General features: G+C 42.4%; 1 protein-coding gene across 6 annotated transcripts in view; it reads right to left on the bottom strand.

Annotated features, from left to right (window-relative positions):
* LOC112225017 (phospholipid-transporting ATPase IH) overlaps positions 1–14470 on the bottom strand; it is a 68333-nt gene that overhangs the window by 18608 nt on the left and 35255 nt on the right. For all 6 annotated transcript variants that reach the window (XM_042306415.1, XM_042306413.1, XM_042306412.1 and 3 more), the window contains exons 4-17: positions 14282–14362; positions 13786–13893; positions 9874–10002; positions 9625–9728; positions 9483–9533; positions 9317–9381; positions 9042–9123; positions 8581–8731; positions 8170–8367; positions 6819–6992; positions 6565–6731; positions 3201–3272; positions 2483–2556; positions 704–807 (exon numbers count right to left, since the gene is read on the bottom strand). In XM_042306415.1, the coding sequence (XP_042162349.1) occupies positions 704–807; positions 2483–2556; positions 3201–3272; positions 6565–6731; positions 6819–6992; positions 8170–8367; positions 8581–8731; positions 9042–9123; positions 9317–9381; positions 9483–9533; positions 9625–9728; positions 9874–10002; positions 13786–13893; positions 14282–14362 (1560 nt within the window). The remainder of the gene's footprint in view (positions 1–703; positions 808–2482; positions 2557–3200; positions 3273–6564; positions 6732–6818; positions 6993–8169; positions 8368–8580; positions 8732–9041; positions 9124–9316; positions 9382–9482; positions 9534–9624; positions 9729–9873; positions 10003–13785; positions 13894–14281; positions 14363–14470) is intronic.

Here is a 14470-nt window from a genome sequence, read left to right as displayed (position 1 = left end):
AAACTTGAGACATCTGTGGCATTGTGTTGTGTGACAAAACAGCACATTTTAGAGGGGCACCTCTTTAATGATCATGCTGTTTAATCAGCTTCTTAATATTCCACATCTGTCAGGTGGATGGATTATCTTGGAGAAATGCTCACTAACGGGTGTAAACACATTTTTGCACAAAATCTGAGAGAAATAATTTTTTTGTGGATATGGAACATGTCACACCCTGACCATAGTTTACTTTGTATATTTCTATGTTTTGGTTGGTCAGGGTGTGAGCTGAGTGGGCATTCTATGTTTCATGTCTAGTTTGTCTATTTCTATGTCTGGCCTGATATGGTTCTCAATCAGAGGCAGGTGTTAGTCATTGTCTCTGATTGGGAACCATATTTAGGTAGCCTGGGTTTCACTGTGTGTTTGTGGGTGATTGTTCCTGTCTCTGTGTTTTCACCAGATAGGGCTGTTTCGGTTTTCGTTACGTTTTTTGTAGTTTTTGTATTGATTCGTGTTTTACGTTTGTTGATTAAACATGGATCGAAATCTACACGCCGCATTTTGGTCCGACTCTCCTTCAGCTAAAGAGAACCGTTACAGAACATTTCTGGGATATTTTATTTCAGCTCATGTAAAGTGTTTGTTTCATGTTCTGTTCATATTTTTGCTCACTATAAAGAAAAGATGCTATATAGAGACTGTGTGTGTATAGACTTACCACAGCATTCTGCTCCACCCGTGCCCTCACCTGCTCCACCTTCCCTGACACCACCCTGGGAAAGATGGAGGTGTCTGCCCCTTTACAGAACAACAGGTACTCCCCTGAGGACACAAACACACACAGTTGAAGTCTGAAGTTTACATACACTTAGGTTGGAGTCATTAAAGCTTGTTTTTCAACCACTCCAAAAATGTCTTGTTAACAAACTATAGTTTTGGCAAGTCGGTTAGGACATCTACTTTGTGCATGACAAGTAATTTTTGCAACAATTGTTTACAGACAGATTATTTCACTGTCTCACAATTCCAGTGGGTCAGAAGTTTACATACAATAAATTGACTGTGCCTTTAAACAGCTTGGAAAATTCCAGAAAATGATGTCATGGCTTTAGCTTCTGATAGGCTAATTGACATAATTTTAGTCAATTGGAGGAGTACCTTTGGATGTATTTCATAGCCTACCTTCAAACTCAGTGCCTCTACTTGCCATCATGGGAAAATCAAAAGAAATCAGCCAAGACCTCAGAAAAATAATTGTAGACCTCCACAAGTTGGGTTCATCAATTGGGAGCAATTTCCAAACGCCTGAAGGTACCACGTTCATTTGTACAAACAATAGTACACAAGTATAAACACCATGGGACCACGCAGCCGTCAAACCGCTCAGGAAGGAGACGCGTTCTGTCTCCCAGAGATGAATGTACTTTGGTGCAAAAAGTGCAAATCAATCCCAGAACAACAGGACCTTTTGAAGATGCTGGAGGAAACAGGTCCAAAAGTGTCTATATCCACAGTAAAACGAGTCCTATATCGACATAACCTGAAAGGCTGCTGGCAAGGAAGAAGCCACTGCTCCAAAACCACCATAAAAAAGCTAGACTACGGTTTGGAACTGCACATGGGGACAAAGATTGTACTTATTGGAGGTATGTCCTCTAGTCTGATGAAACAAAAATAGAACTGTTCGGCCATAATGACCATCGTTATGTTTGGAGGAAAAAGGGGGAAGCTTGCAAGCCGAAGAACACCACTCCAACCATGAAGCACGGGGGTGGCAGCCTCATGTTGTGGATGTGCTTTGCTGCAGGAGGGACTGGTGCACTTCACAAAATAGATGGCATCATGAGGAAGGACAATTATGTGGATATATTGAAGCAACATCTCAGGACATCAGTCAGGAAGTTAAACCTTGGTCGCAATGGGTCTTCCAAATGGACATTGACCCCTTAAGGACAACACAGTCAAGGTATTGGAGTGGCCATCTCAAAGCCCTGACCTCAATCCCATAGAAAATGTGTGGGCAGAACTGAAAAAGCATGTGCGAGCAAACCTGACTCAGTTACACCAGCTGTCAGAAGGAATGGGCCAAAATTCACCCAACTTATTGTGGGAAGCTTGTGGAAGGCTACCTGAAACGTTTGACCCAAGTTAAACCATTTAAAGGCAATGCTACCAAATACACTCAATTAGTATGTAAACTTCTGACCCGCTGGGAATGTGATGAAGGAAATAAAAGCTGAAATAAATCATTCTCTCTACTATTATTCTAACATTTCACATTCTTAAAATAAAGTGGTGATCCTAACTGACCTAAGACAGGGATTTTTTACTAGGATTAAATGTCAGGAATTGTGAAAAACTGAGTTTAAATGTATTTGGCTAAGGTGTTGGTAAAACCTTCCGACTTCAACTGTATGTTTAATTGTATACATTTGAATCTCTGAGTTTCTATCCATTATTATGTGAATGAGATGGTGTTTGTAAGAGTGTGTGTTACCTGAGCTAGACTTGACAATGACGCTCATTCTCCTCCTGACAGAGTCAAAGTTGAGCACGTGCAGCAGCTCAAACCTGGAACACACACAGGAGGAGACAACTCCCTTAGGACCAGACATAATACACAGGACATTGTCTAATAATGTACACCGCAATAAGAGGGGCTAGTGACAAAAACAGAAGTCAAATTAAAAGTCATTATAATAGATGAATCATCCTCCTCTTTCCCTCCCATGACTTTGCATCTCCCTCTCTTTCTTCCTCCTTCGTTCTCTCTTAAAATGGACATTTCATAGATGGCCCACTGCAGAGAGGGATGTCGATACTGATATTATACAAGTGGTCCCTGTGGGACCGGCTAATTAAACCCTTGATAAATCCACCAATTCTGGAGTTTTCTGTTCCCACACACCTCTATGCGTCTTTTCACTGTAGTTTCACATGCATTTTTCTTGGCAGTGGTGTCTTAGTATAAGGAAGTTGAATTCTTGCTCAAATGTTTACAGACAACCTGCACACAAGCCAAAGCACGTAGGGTTTGCCAATTGGCAGCAATATGGTCAGAATGAACTTCAATTATGTGGAATAAATTAATAACTTGAGTTATGCACGCATAACTTAAACATGAATACTCTATGGTTTCATAGGAAGCTGTGAAATACGAAACTCCAAAATAAAAGATGGAACAATCAGGAATTATGTTCTGAGCAAAACCCTACCTTTCAATCTCATCGTCCTTATTGAGTATTTCCATATGACTGTCTTTGAGCCTCAGATAGGTGTACCCCAACCTGAGAGAGAATGTGTGTATGCGTGAAAATGTAGAGAGGGAAGATAATGTTCTGTAGGTTAGAAGGAGATACACACACACTCTTTGTACCAGTCAAAAGTTTGGACACACTCATTCAAGGGTTTTTGTCTATTTTTACTATTTTCTAAATTGTAGAATAATAGTGAAGACATCAACACTATGAAATAACACATATGGAAACATGTAGTAACCAAAATATTCTAAATAAATCACTGACAGTGTCACCAGCAAAGGACCCACACACCATGACACCTCTTCCTCCATGCGTCCCAGTGGAAACTACACACGCGGAGACCATCCGTTCACCCACTGTGCGTCCCACAAAGACACGGTGGTTGGAATCAAAAATCTCAAATTTGGACTCATCAGACCAAAGGACAGATTTCCACCGGTCTAATGTCTGTTGCTCGTGTTTTTTGGCCCAGCAAGTATCTTCTTCTTTTGGTGTTCTTTAGTAGTGGTTTCTTTGCAGCAATTCGACCATGTTGAGATGTGTCTGTTACTTGAACTCAGTGAAGCATTTATTTGGGCTGCAATTTCTGAGGCTGGTAACCGATGAACTTTTCCTCTGCAGCAGAGGTAACTCGGTGTCTTCCTTTTCTGTGGCGGTCCTCATGAGAGCCAGTTTCATCATAGCGCTTGATGGTTTTTGTGACTGCACTTGAAGAAGCTTCTTAACATTTTCTGGATTGACTGACCTTCATGTCTTAAAGTAATGATGGACTGTCATTTCTCCTTGCTTATTTGAGCTGTTCTTGCCATAATATGGACTTGCTCTTTTACCAAATAGGGATATCTTCTGTATACCCCTCCTACCTTGTCACAACACAACTGATTTGCTGAAACGCAGTAAGATGGAAAGAAATTCCGCAAATGAACATTTAACAAGGCACACCTGTTAATTTAAATGCATTCCAGGTGACTACCTCATGAAGCTGGTTGAGAGAATGCCAAGTGTCTGCAAAGCTGTCATCAAGGCAAAGGGTGGCTACTTTGAAGATTCTCAAATATAAATCATATTTAGATGTGTTTAACACTTTTTTGGTTACTACATGATTCCATGTGTTATTTCATAGTTTTGATGTATTCACTATTATTGTTGTAGACAATAGTAAAAACAAAGAAAAACCCTGGAATTACCCTTGGAATTAGTAGGTGTCCAAACTTTTGACTGGCAGTGTATATCAGCTTGACAGTAGACACCCATCCAGTACAGCATTGAGGTCGTTACAACAGGGCCACTATGACAGAGTCCAGTACAATATCGTGATCGGCTGCACCCTAAACAGACCCACCACCATGACCAGAGACCAAGGAGTTGTAAATGTGAGCATGTGTTCTTACATGTGAGATAGAAAGAGCATGACTAAGTGCGTGTGTACAGTGTGTGCGTACATGCGTGAATGGGTGTGAGAAAAAGCATGACTATTTGTGTTCTCGTTTATCACTAGTGCAGGGTGTCAATCTGTCCCGCGGGTGGTGTGAAGTAAATCGATCTCAATCGACATCGAAATGACTAAAACCAAATTGAAACTGTATAGAAATGATAATGGACCCACCTTTATAGTCTATTCACTCTGTCCAGCTTGCTAAAAGTCATTGAAATGAAAGCTAGACGGTCATGGAGAATTGGAAATTCCAAAAGCAATTTTGGAATTTAATCAATTTTAAGTGCAAAGAACATTGTGAGGTCTGAATGCGCCCTGCAGTGCGAAAATAGTTTGACACCCCTGGACTAGTGTGTGTATAACTAAGTGTACGTGTATTGTTAAATGTGTGCATGTATTGTGTGCGTGTGTGTGTGTGTATGTGTCCTTCAGTGTGTGTGTGTGTGTGTGTGTGTCAATTGAGGCTCCTTAGAGGAAGAAGGAGAATTTCAGTGAATTTCATAAAAATAAAAAGTGAAACAAAAACGTTTTAGATAAAACTAAATTCATTTAGGTCACCAAATAATTGATTAAAAAACTGTTTTGCAAAAAAAGTCTACACTCTGTAGGTTAGCACCATTGTGTAGCTGGAGGACAGCTAGCTTCTGTCCTCCTCTGAGTACATTACACCAATGCCATGATTACTGAGATATATATATATATATATACATACACACATACATACACACACTGTATATATATATAATAACTTTTGTATGCTTGCAATGCTCAACGATGGAAAAGTAAATGGAGATGTACTGCTTTAGTTCTCAGGCTGAGAATTGTCTGCACCTGCTGATTGTCACACAGCCTCAAGGCTGAGATAGCAGAGTGAGAAACCACAGTCTAGACATGCTTTTCTCATCTTAGTTACTTTGCAGCTAATCCAATGCAACAATGCTAAGGTATGATTGATGGTAGGTTGTCACACCCACTAGTATAATGAGCTTTGTCTCCTGTTTCACCAAACAGATCTTTACTATAGACTACTGAGGTATTCTGTTTGTGAAACTGTCTGCAATTGCATTTTATTACTAAAGAGTTTTATACCAAGGTTCCTGTGTCATCTACCTGGAAGACTGTTTGTTAAAGTAAACTTACGTCACCCCAGGCAAAGGACCACCCAACACCACTGGGGCCCGCCGGTGCAACTGCTAAACTGCTTTCTGACTGTACACTATACTGCATGAACGTAGTGGGTTTACTAACGTGTTAGTTCTCGTAGACTATGACGTGACAACGATGTAGGCTGTGTGTAGTGGTTAGCGGTCATGATATGAAGGTTTGGCTTGGAAAGATTTTTTTCGCCTGATACCAGACAGCTTATGTGTTGTGCACTGAAATCCACAAGTAAAGGGAAAAGGTGAGAGGAGAGCGCATAGATAGTTGCACAAAGGAATTATATATACACTGTACAACAAGCAAAGTGATGATGCTGTTTGTATGTGACTGCTATGAAACTGAACTGTTTGCGTGTGATCAGGGGTGTATTAATTCCACCGATTCTCTTGAAAAATGTTTCTTAAATGAAAAGAAACTGGGATAAACATACCTGCATTTGCCCAATAAAAACTCTCATTTGCAACTGTTGTACTAATGATTCCACCCTAGATCAGCTAGATGCACTCAAAATTATCATCTCTACCTGTGGCCCAACGTTGTAAACATTCATTCATAGTCTAGGTTATAGCAACCTCATAATGGGTACAGTGAAAATTGTAGTATTACCTAGTAGACTAAACCTAGCGATGTTACATTGAACTGGGTGAATGGCATATGAATGACAGTCACCCAATATCCTCCCTCATCTTAAACGACACCAACCACCACTGGTGTGTGTGTTACCTCTTCATGCCCTCCACCAGAGCCACCTCATCAGGAGAGGATGATATGTAGAAGGAGGTGGGCTTTCCCAGGTGGATCCCTCTCTTGATGCTATCCACTGTCTCCTCCTCCTTCACCTGCACCGTGTGGCACAGACACAGAGCCCGGAAGAATAGGTCCTCGTGCTCCTGACACACACAGGAACACAGACACACTATTACACACTGGTACACACTGGTACACATTGGTACACACTGGTACACACTGTGTCTTACCCTGCGGTATCCTCCAGGCGAAGAGTCGATCATGTCTATGCTGGAAGCAGCACTGAGGATCTGTCCGTTACAGATGGCGTGGGGGATATACACGTGTCCGTCCACACAGCACTCTATAAACTCCATGTTGTTCTCTGTCAACGTCCCTGTTTTATCAGTAAACACATACTCTACCTGCACAAACAGACAGAAGCAGAGGTTATCTTTAGATGCTGACCTAGGCCCGTATCCACAAAGCGTCTCAGAGTAGAAAATTGGTCATCCGTTGTGAGAAGAGAGACATTTTACTCCTACGGAAAAAAACAAAAGCTATGCATGAAGCCCCTTTATTCATAATAGTCACACAGAGTCGACAGATATTTAGGAGACTTCATGAGCTGTCCTAACCAGTTAAGAGTTACCAGCAGGTGTCTTAATAATGGAAAAATGCAGCGAGTCAGTGGTTCCTGCACCACATGCAATAGCTTTGGAGTTGTCCGAAAGAATGTTTTGATAATTCTAAAGAATCAATCCACAAATAATCTAAACCTACATGAAACAGCATCACTTGTGCCTTTGACAATGATTTCACATAAGACCTATTTCATATGTTTTCCTTTCAATTATTTAACTAACTACATTATGCTGTTATTTCAAGTTATCCCTTTGGAGTGCAATATCACGTGAAAAAAGAAGCCTAAATTAGGCATACCTATAAATTGGGTAGTTGAAGACATCTAGGCCTTATGTTAACTTTGATTGTCTTTGATGAAAATGACAGACCTTTCAAACATTGTATGCAACATTACCGGTGAGTGGCTTGGGGCTGACTGTGCCAAAGCGATTTAGAGTTGTTAAACGGGAGTGACGAGTGTGCTGATATAACGGTCATATTGTCAAAATTCAAATTTGAACAACCATCAGAATTGGTAAAAACAAAGCCTGAAGCGTGCTATAGAGTTTACACCTGGCGAGGCTTCCTCATGATTGGTTATTCCCCGTCATTTGCAACAATGTCAATGAGTATCATCAGTATCCTTCCTTTGCGGTACCTCAAACTGTCGTGACTACCAGCTGAGATAAACGTTTCTGAGTTGATTTTACTGCTGGCTCAGAGTTCGTCTGAACAGTGTTTTACCATCATCCTAAAAAGTTTTTGTTGTTGTCTTAAAAACAGGTTAACAGGATTTCAAATATACTTTCTGAGATGCTTTATGGATACAAGCCCTAAACTCAGTTTTTGGAGTGTGTGTAGTATACGTATGTGTGTATTTGTGTACTCTACCTGCAGTATAAATGTGTGTGTGCGTGTGTGTGGACACAAGTGAGTCTAGTATATCTAGATGTTCAGAAGATGTGTGAGTGTGTGTACCTGTCCGAGCTCTTCGTTGAGGTCAGATGTGTTGACCTGAGCCCCCACCCCCAGCTCCTCATCATACATATCCTTGTCCCAGACTATGAAGTAAGAACCCAGGAACTTCTGCATCTCCACTGTAACGTACATGGAGACTGGGATGATGTAGTTAAACAACACCATGAAGGCCAGGAAGTCTGTGAATGCCCTGATCACCTGAGAGAGAGAGGAGAAGATGGAGGGAGGGGTAGAGGCAGGGAGGAGGAGGATGTAGGAAGAGAGAGAAGGGGAGAACGAGAATGAAAGGATAGTTAGAGACAGAGAAGAGGCTTTATCAGAATCAGTGAACGTTAAACAGGGAGTGACCTGATTATTCATTTTGCTATGACAGCGTGCTTTGTGGGTAGTGTAGTGGTTTGGGGGACTAACCACATGGCGTTCTCTGTCGATCTCGGTCCTGTGGTTGTACCAGGGTTCATCGTGGTCAGCAGACCACTGCCACGCATACTTCAGAACCGTGTTAATGACCGCTTTACTGATCAGGATGCACAGATACACGATTAGGAACGCATTCATAGACCTGGAGGGAGGTAGAGGGAGGAGAGGTTTAGAGGAGCTAAATGCAGATTCATTCTCCAGAACTGGATGTAAAATAATTGTCAATAGAGCATCACACACACACACACACACACAGCTTGAATGAGATCAAATAGAATTATGCAGACTTTATGTAATGACAGAGTCTACTATTCCTGCTACTATTCTAACTCCTGCTACTATTCTAACTCCTGCTACTATTCTAACTCCTGCTATCCTTCATCAGACAGGTAGTTCTAGCCACACCAGAGCAACCAGACACAGAGAGGGGAAGGTATGGGAATAGATCTTACTTTTCCACAGCTGAGCGTTTCTGGGATTTGGACTGGTAGTTAAGCGCCATCTTGGTGTCCATGCCTGTGTAAATGGCTACAGCTGAGGGAACAACAACCAGGGGTTACCATCACTACAGATGCAGAACAGTGTGTGTGTGTGTGTGTGTGAAGAATGTATTTCATAGTCAGGAGGACACGTTTCGGTGGACGGTATGGCTATTGCAACACGTGCCGACTCACACACAAACATAACCATAGATATAACTTCAAACACAGAACAGTGTGTGTGTTACCATAAATATGTCCTGTGTTCTTCAGGGTAGCTCCTCTGAGGAGGAGGTTCTCAGCTCCCAGCGGTCTAAAATGAGAAAAGGAACAAGACAAAAAGTCAAAAAGAAAAAGCTTTACTATCCATGGCAAAGACTGTTTAGGAATGAAAGAGGGGGGTGCTGGTCTTACCTGGCTATGGGATCCTCTCTTTCCTTATAAATATTGATGCGCCCCACAAATCTAAATGGGAAAAATAAAATGTATGCAATTTTCAACAAACAAACAGGTCACTCAATGATTCTGTGTGTGTCACACATTGAGTGTCACTCACTTGTAGAGGTCAGGTTGTGGTTGTTCACATTCAATAGTCGCATGTAGAGAGTCCAACTCCTGCTCTGTCTTAAAGGCCATGGTGTCTGGTACAGCATAGTAGGTCTGACACAGCATAGTAGGGGGGAGAGAGATGAATCACTTAGAAGTCATGTTTGATCAGAGAGCATGCTGGAATAATTCAGGGGTGAATCCCAGCAGTGTACATGTGTGTGTGCGTAACAGTATGTGAGTGTGTGTGTGCACATACCTTGTGGCTAGACTCTCCATCCAGGCTGGTAGTGGTGACGTAGCAGGTTCCGTCACCGCGGCTGGATGAAAGGAGGATGAGGTCACAGGGGAACGTCTCGTCCTCCCTCACCATGACAACGTCCCCCACCTGACAGGTCAACCACATCATCAGTTTAGACTCAAGAAATACAGGCTGGGTCCTAAAATCACACACTATTCCCTTGTTCACTACTGTTGACCTGATCTAAATTGAGTGGACTACCCAGTGATATAGCCAAATTCGTTGGTGGGTGGGCTTTTTTTTTTGGTGTGGTTGGGGCTAGAGCGGCTAACTTCCTGCAATTTTACACATTTTGAAAAAATGTGCAGAGAATTTTTTTTGTGTGGTTTAGTTAGTTATTTTTGTCAACCCATCCCGTGAGAGTGAATGTCATTCCAGTTCATCTGTTCTGTTAAATTTAATAAAATCTGACTAACTGCTTGCTAGGAATTCAATCTGATGGTGTTTGCATGTTTAGGTAAAAATACAAATAATGTCCCGTTTGGAACACTTTTAATCCATTTTTTTGCTCAATCTGAGTGGGTGAGCCAGACTACCCAGTGGGTGAGCCAGACTACCCAGTGGGTGAGCCAGACTACCCAGTGGGTGAGCCAGACTACCCAGTGGGTGAGCCAGACTACCCAGTGGGTGAGCCAGACTACCCAGTGGGTGAGCCAGACTACCCAGTGGGTGAGCCAGACTACCCAGTGGGTGAGCCAGACTAGTGGGTGAGCCAGACTACCCAGTAGGTGAGCCAGACTACCCAGTGGGTGAGCCAGACTACCCAGTGGGTGAGCCAGACTACCCAGTGGGTGAGCCAGACTACCCAGTGGGTGAGCCAGACTACCCAGTGGGTGGGCCTGGGTCCACCCAGGCTCACTCGTGACTTCGCTCCTGGGACTACCATATTCCTCTTACAGTGTACTGCTTTTGACCAGAGCCGTACCTGGTGGTCAAAATGTTTGCACTATTTGGGGGATGGGATATCATTTAAATGTGATAAACCCCATGCCATTGTAAACAAACACAGAGGTGCTGCTGTAGATCCAGAAATAATTAGCAGTTCTCCTACAGGAAACACACATCCCTCGCACACAATCACACTTTCAGATTTTTCCCACTGCTTTCTTCCTGGGGATTGAGTTGTTGCGTAACAGTGGGATTATGCAAGTGGAGCAGCTTAACTGCCTATAAATCCCATCTCTACGGTGACCGTACACACCACTGTACTGCACATACACTCTCTATAGCTACGATTAATATCTTCTTTACTATTCCTCTTTTCCCCACAATCCACTCTGTTTGAGTCAGGGGACCATCGGTGAGGAACATCGGTAGAATGTGCATGTACAGTTGAAGTCGGAAGTTTACATAAACTGAGTTTAAATGTAGTTGGCAAAGGTGTTTCACAATTCCTGACATTTCATCCTGGTAAAAATGTCCTGTCTTAGTTAGGATCACCACTTTATTTTAAGAATGTGAAATGTCAGAATAATAGTAGAGAGAATGATTTATTTCAGCTTTTATTTCTTTCATCACATTCCCAGTGGTTCAGAAGTTTACATACACTCAATTAGTATTGAGTAGCATTGCCTTTAAATTGTTTAACTTGGGTCAAACATTTTGGGTAGCCTTCCACAAGCTTCCCACAATAAGTTGGGTGAATTTTAGCCCATTCCTCCTGACAGAGCTGGTGTAACTGAGTCAGGTTTGTAGGCCTCACGCGCAGGCTTTATCAGTTCTGCCCACAAATTATCTATGGGATTGAGGTCAGGGCTTTGTGATGGCCACTCCAATACCTTGACTTTGTTGTCCCTTAAGCCATTTTGCCACAACTTTGAAAGTATGCTTGGAGTCATTGTCCATTTGGAAGACCCATTCGTGACCAAGCTTTATCTAGCTGACTGATGTCTTGAGATGTTACTTGAATATATCCACATAATTCTCCTGCCTCATGATGCCATCTTGTGAAGTACACCAGTCCCTCCTGCAGCAAAGCACCCCCACAAAATGATGCTGCCCCCGTGCTTCACGGTCGGGATGGTGTTCTTGGTGGGGAGGAGTTGGACTAGTAACTGGAATGTTGCAGGATCGAATCCCCGAACCAACAAGGTAAAAATCTGTCATTCTGCCCCTGAACAAGGCAGTTAACCCACTGTTCATAGACCTTTGAAAATAAGAATTTGTTCTTAACTGACTTGCCTAGTTAAATAAAGGTAAAATAAAATATTCGGCTTGCAAGCTTCCCCCTTTTTCCTCCAAACATAACAATGGTCATTATGGCAAAACAGTTCTATTTTTGTTTCATCAGACCAGAGGACATTTCTCCAAAAAGTACAATCTTTGTCCCCATGTGCAGTTGCAAACTGTAGCCTGGCTTTTTTATGGCGGTTTTGGAGCAGTGGTTTCTTCCCTGAGGAGCGGCCTTTCATGTTACGTTGATATAGGACTCGTTTTACTGTGTATATAGATACTTATTTACCTGTTTCCTCCAGCATCTTCACAAGGTCCTTTGCTGTTGTTCTGGGATTGATTTGCACTTTTCGCACCAAAGTATGTTCATCTCTAGGAGACTGAATGTGTCTCCTTCCTGAGCGTTATGACAGCTGCATGGTCCCATGGTGTTTATACTTGCATACTATTGTTTGTACAGATGAACGTGGTACCTTCAGGTGTTTGGGAATTGCTCCCAAGGATGAACCAGACTTGTGGAGGTCTACAATTGTTTTCTGAAGTCTTGGCTGATTTCTTTGGATTTTCCCATGATGTCAAGCAAAGAGGCACTGAGTTTGAAGGTTGGCCTTGAAATACATCCACAGGTACACCTCCAATTGAATCAAATGATGTCAATTAGCCTATCAGAAGCATCTAAAGCCATGACATCATTTTCTGGAAACTTCCAAGCTGTTTAAAGGCACAGTCAACTTAGTGTATGTTAACTTCTGACCCACTGGAATTGTGAAACAGTGAATTAAAGTGAAATAATCTGTCTGTAAACAATTTTAGGAAAGATTACTTGTGTCATGCACAAAATAGAAGTCCTAAACAACTTGCCAAAACTATAGATTGTGAACAAGAAATTTTTTGGAGCGGTTGAAAAAATAGTTTTAATAACTCCAACCTAAGTGTATGTAAACTTCCGACTTCAACTGTATGTGTGTGTGTGTGGATGACGATTGTCTTTCATAGTCAGGACACGTTTCAGTGGACAGCATGGCTATGGCAACACGTGCCGACATACAACTAGAGATATTACAGTAACACCCATACAAATCCTATTAAATTTTAATTCCTAATTCTATGGTAATATAGTGGTTCTGACCCTAGTCCAGCCTGACATCACAGAAGACAACAGGGTAATAGCGACCCGGCATATCAGTCATATTGATATTTAATCTCTGTCTGGAAAGGCAAATCCTTTTCTCTGTATGGGACCAGAGTAATCACAACAGGAATGTTTGGGATGGTACTGTAGGGGGAACGTTGATCTTCTCTGGGATGCTAGCTGTGGCATTGCAGACGAACGCACGCACGTTCCCATGGAGAACGGCCTTAAAAAAGGTCTCAGGAACGGATTTCATTTCAATACGATCAAAGATGATAGCCGTGGCTATGATATAAATGTTCAAAGGTTATATAACTAGGGGTATTATTCAGTGTACAAAATAATCACTGTTCATTTTGTTACATGAATAATAATATAATGAAGAAGGATGAGCTCTCATACTATTATACTCACATACTACAGCTATTACAGCTAAAGGCTCTTATCTGAACATGAATGAAAATGCTTGGTCAGAATAGAGAAACACCAGCCAATGAGGCCCAAAGGCGTCATAATAATGTGTAGTAGACTGGAGAGTAGAAGAGCCATTAATAGGGTAGTAGTACCCGTAGCTTGGAGCTCTGTGTCCTCACCACCGTCCCCTGCTGCACCATGTCCACAGGACACTCATTTATACTGCAGTCTGCCTTGTGTCTCAGCCAGTCTTCATAACCCTGGAGGAGAGAAGGGGAGGACGGAGGGGGTTGAGAGATACAAGGAGGAAAGGGCATGCGGGATTGTGGGGAGAAATGGAGCACACACACACAGAGAGAAATGGAGCACAGAGAGAGAGAGAGAGAGAGAGAGAGATACGGTCATCGCTGGTATCTAATTAGTGGTATATTCCGTTAGCATGGTGACCTGTTTCCATGGCCTCTACATAACATGTCATGTTTTAGATTAATGATTGTATAAGGCCTGGGGTTTATAAGCCAGGTGTGGTTCATGCATCACTGCTATCATCACATCTGCTGTCACTACCGGAACACAGTGGAGGAAGGCTTCCCTAGATTTACCAACACCAATGACCAGAGGATGTGTGTGTGTCTGTGTCTCGCCTACCTGTTTAATGGCAGTGACAGTGATGACAAAGAAGAGAGGTAGTCCGCTGGTGACAGGGCTGGTGGGTGTGTCTATGATGAGCTGAGGAGAGAGGAAGAGAACCAGCTGATTATCATTCATTCAGGTTCTCCGTGGTACAGAGATGGACCACCGCCAACCAGTCTCCTCCTCTTACTGTTCATCATCTCC

Source organism: Oncorhynchus tshawytscha, linkage group LG26 (assembly GCF_018296145.1).
Source record: "Oncorhynchus tshawytscha isolate Ot180627B linkage group LG26, Otsh_v2.0, whole genome shotgun sequence".
NCBI lineage: Eukaryota > Metazoa > Chordata > Actinopteri > Salmoniformes > Salmonidae > Oncorhynchus > Oncorhynchus tshawytscha.
Note: the sequence above shows the minus strand (reverse complement) of the source record. Positions and strands in the feature narration are given on the sequence as shown.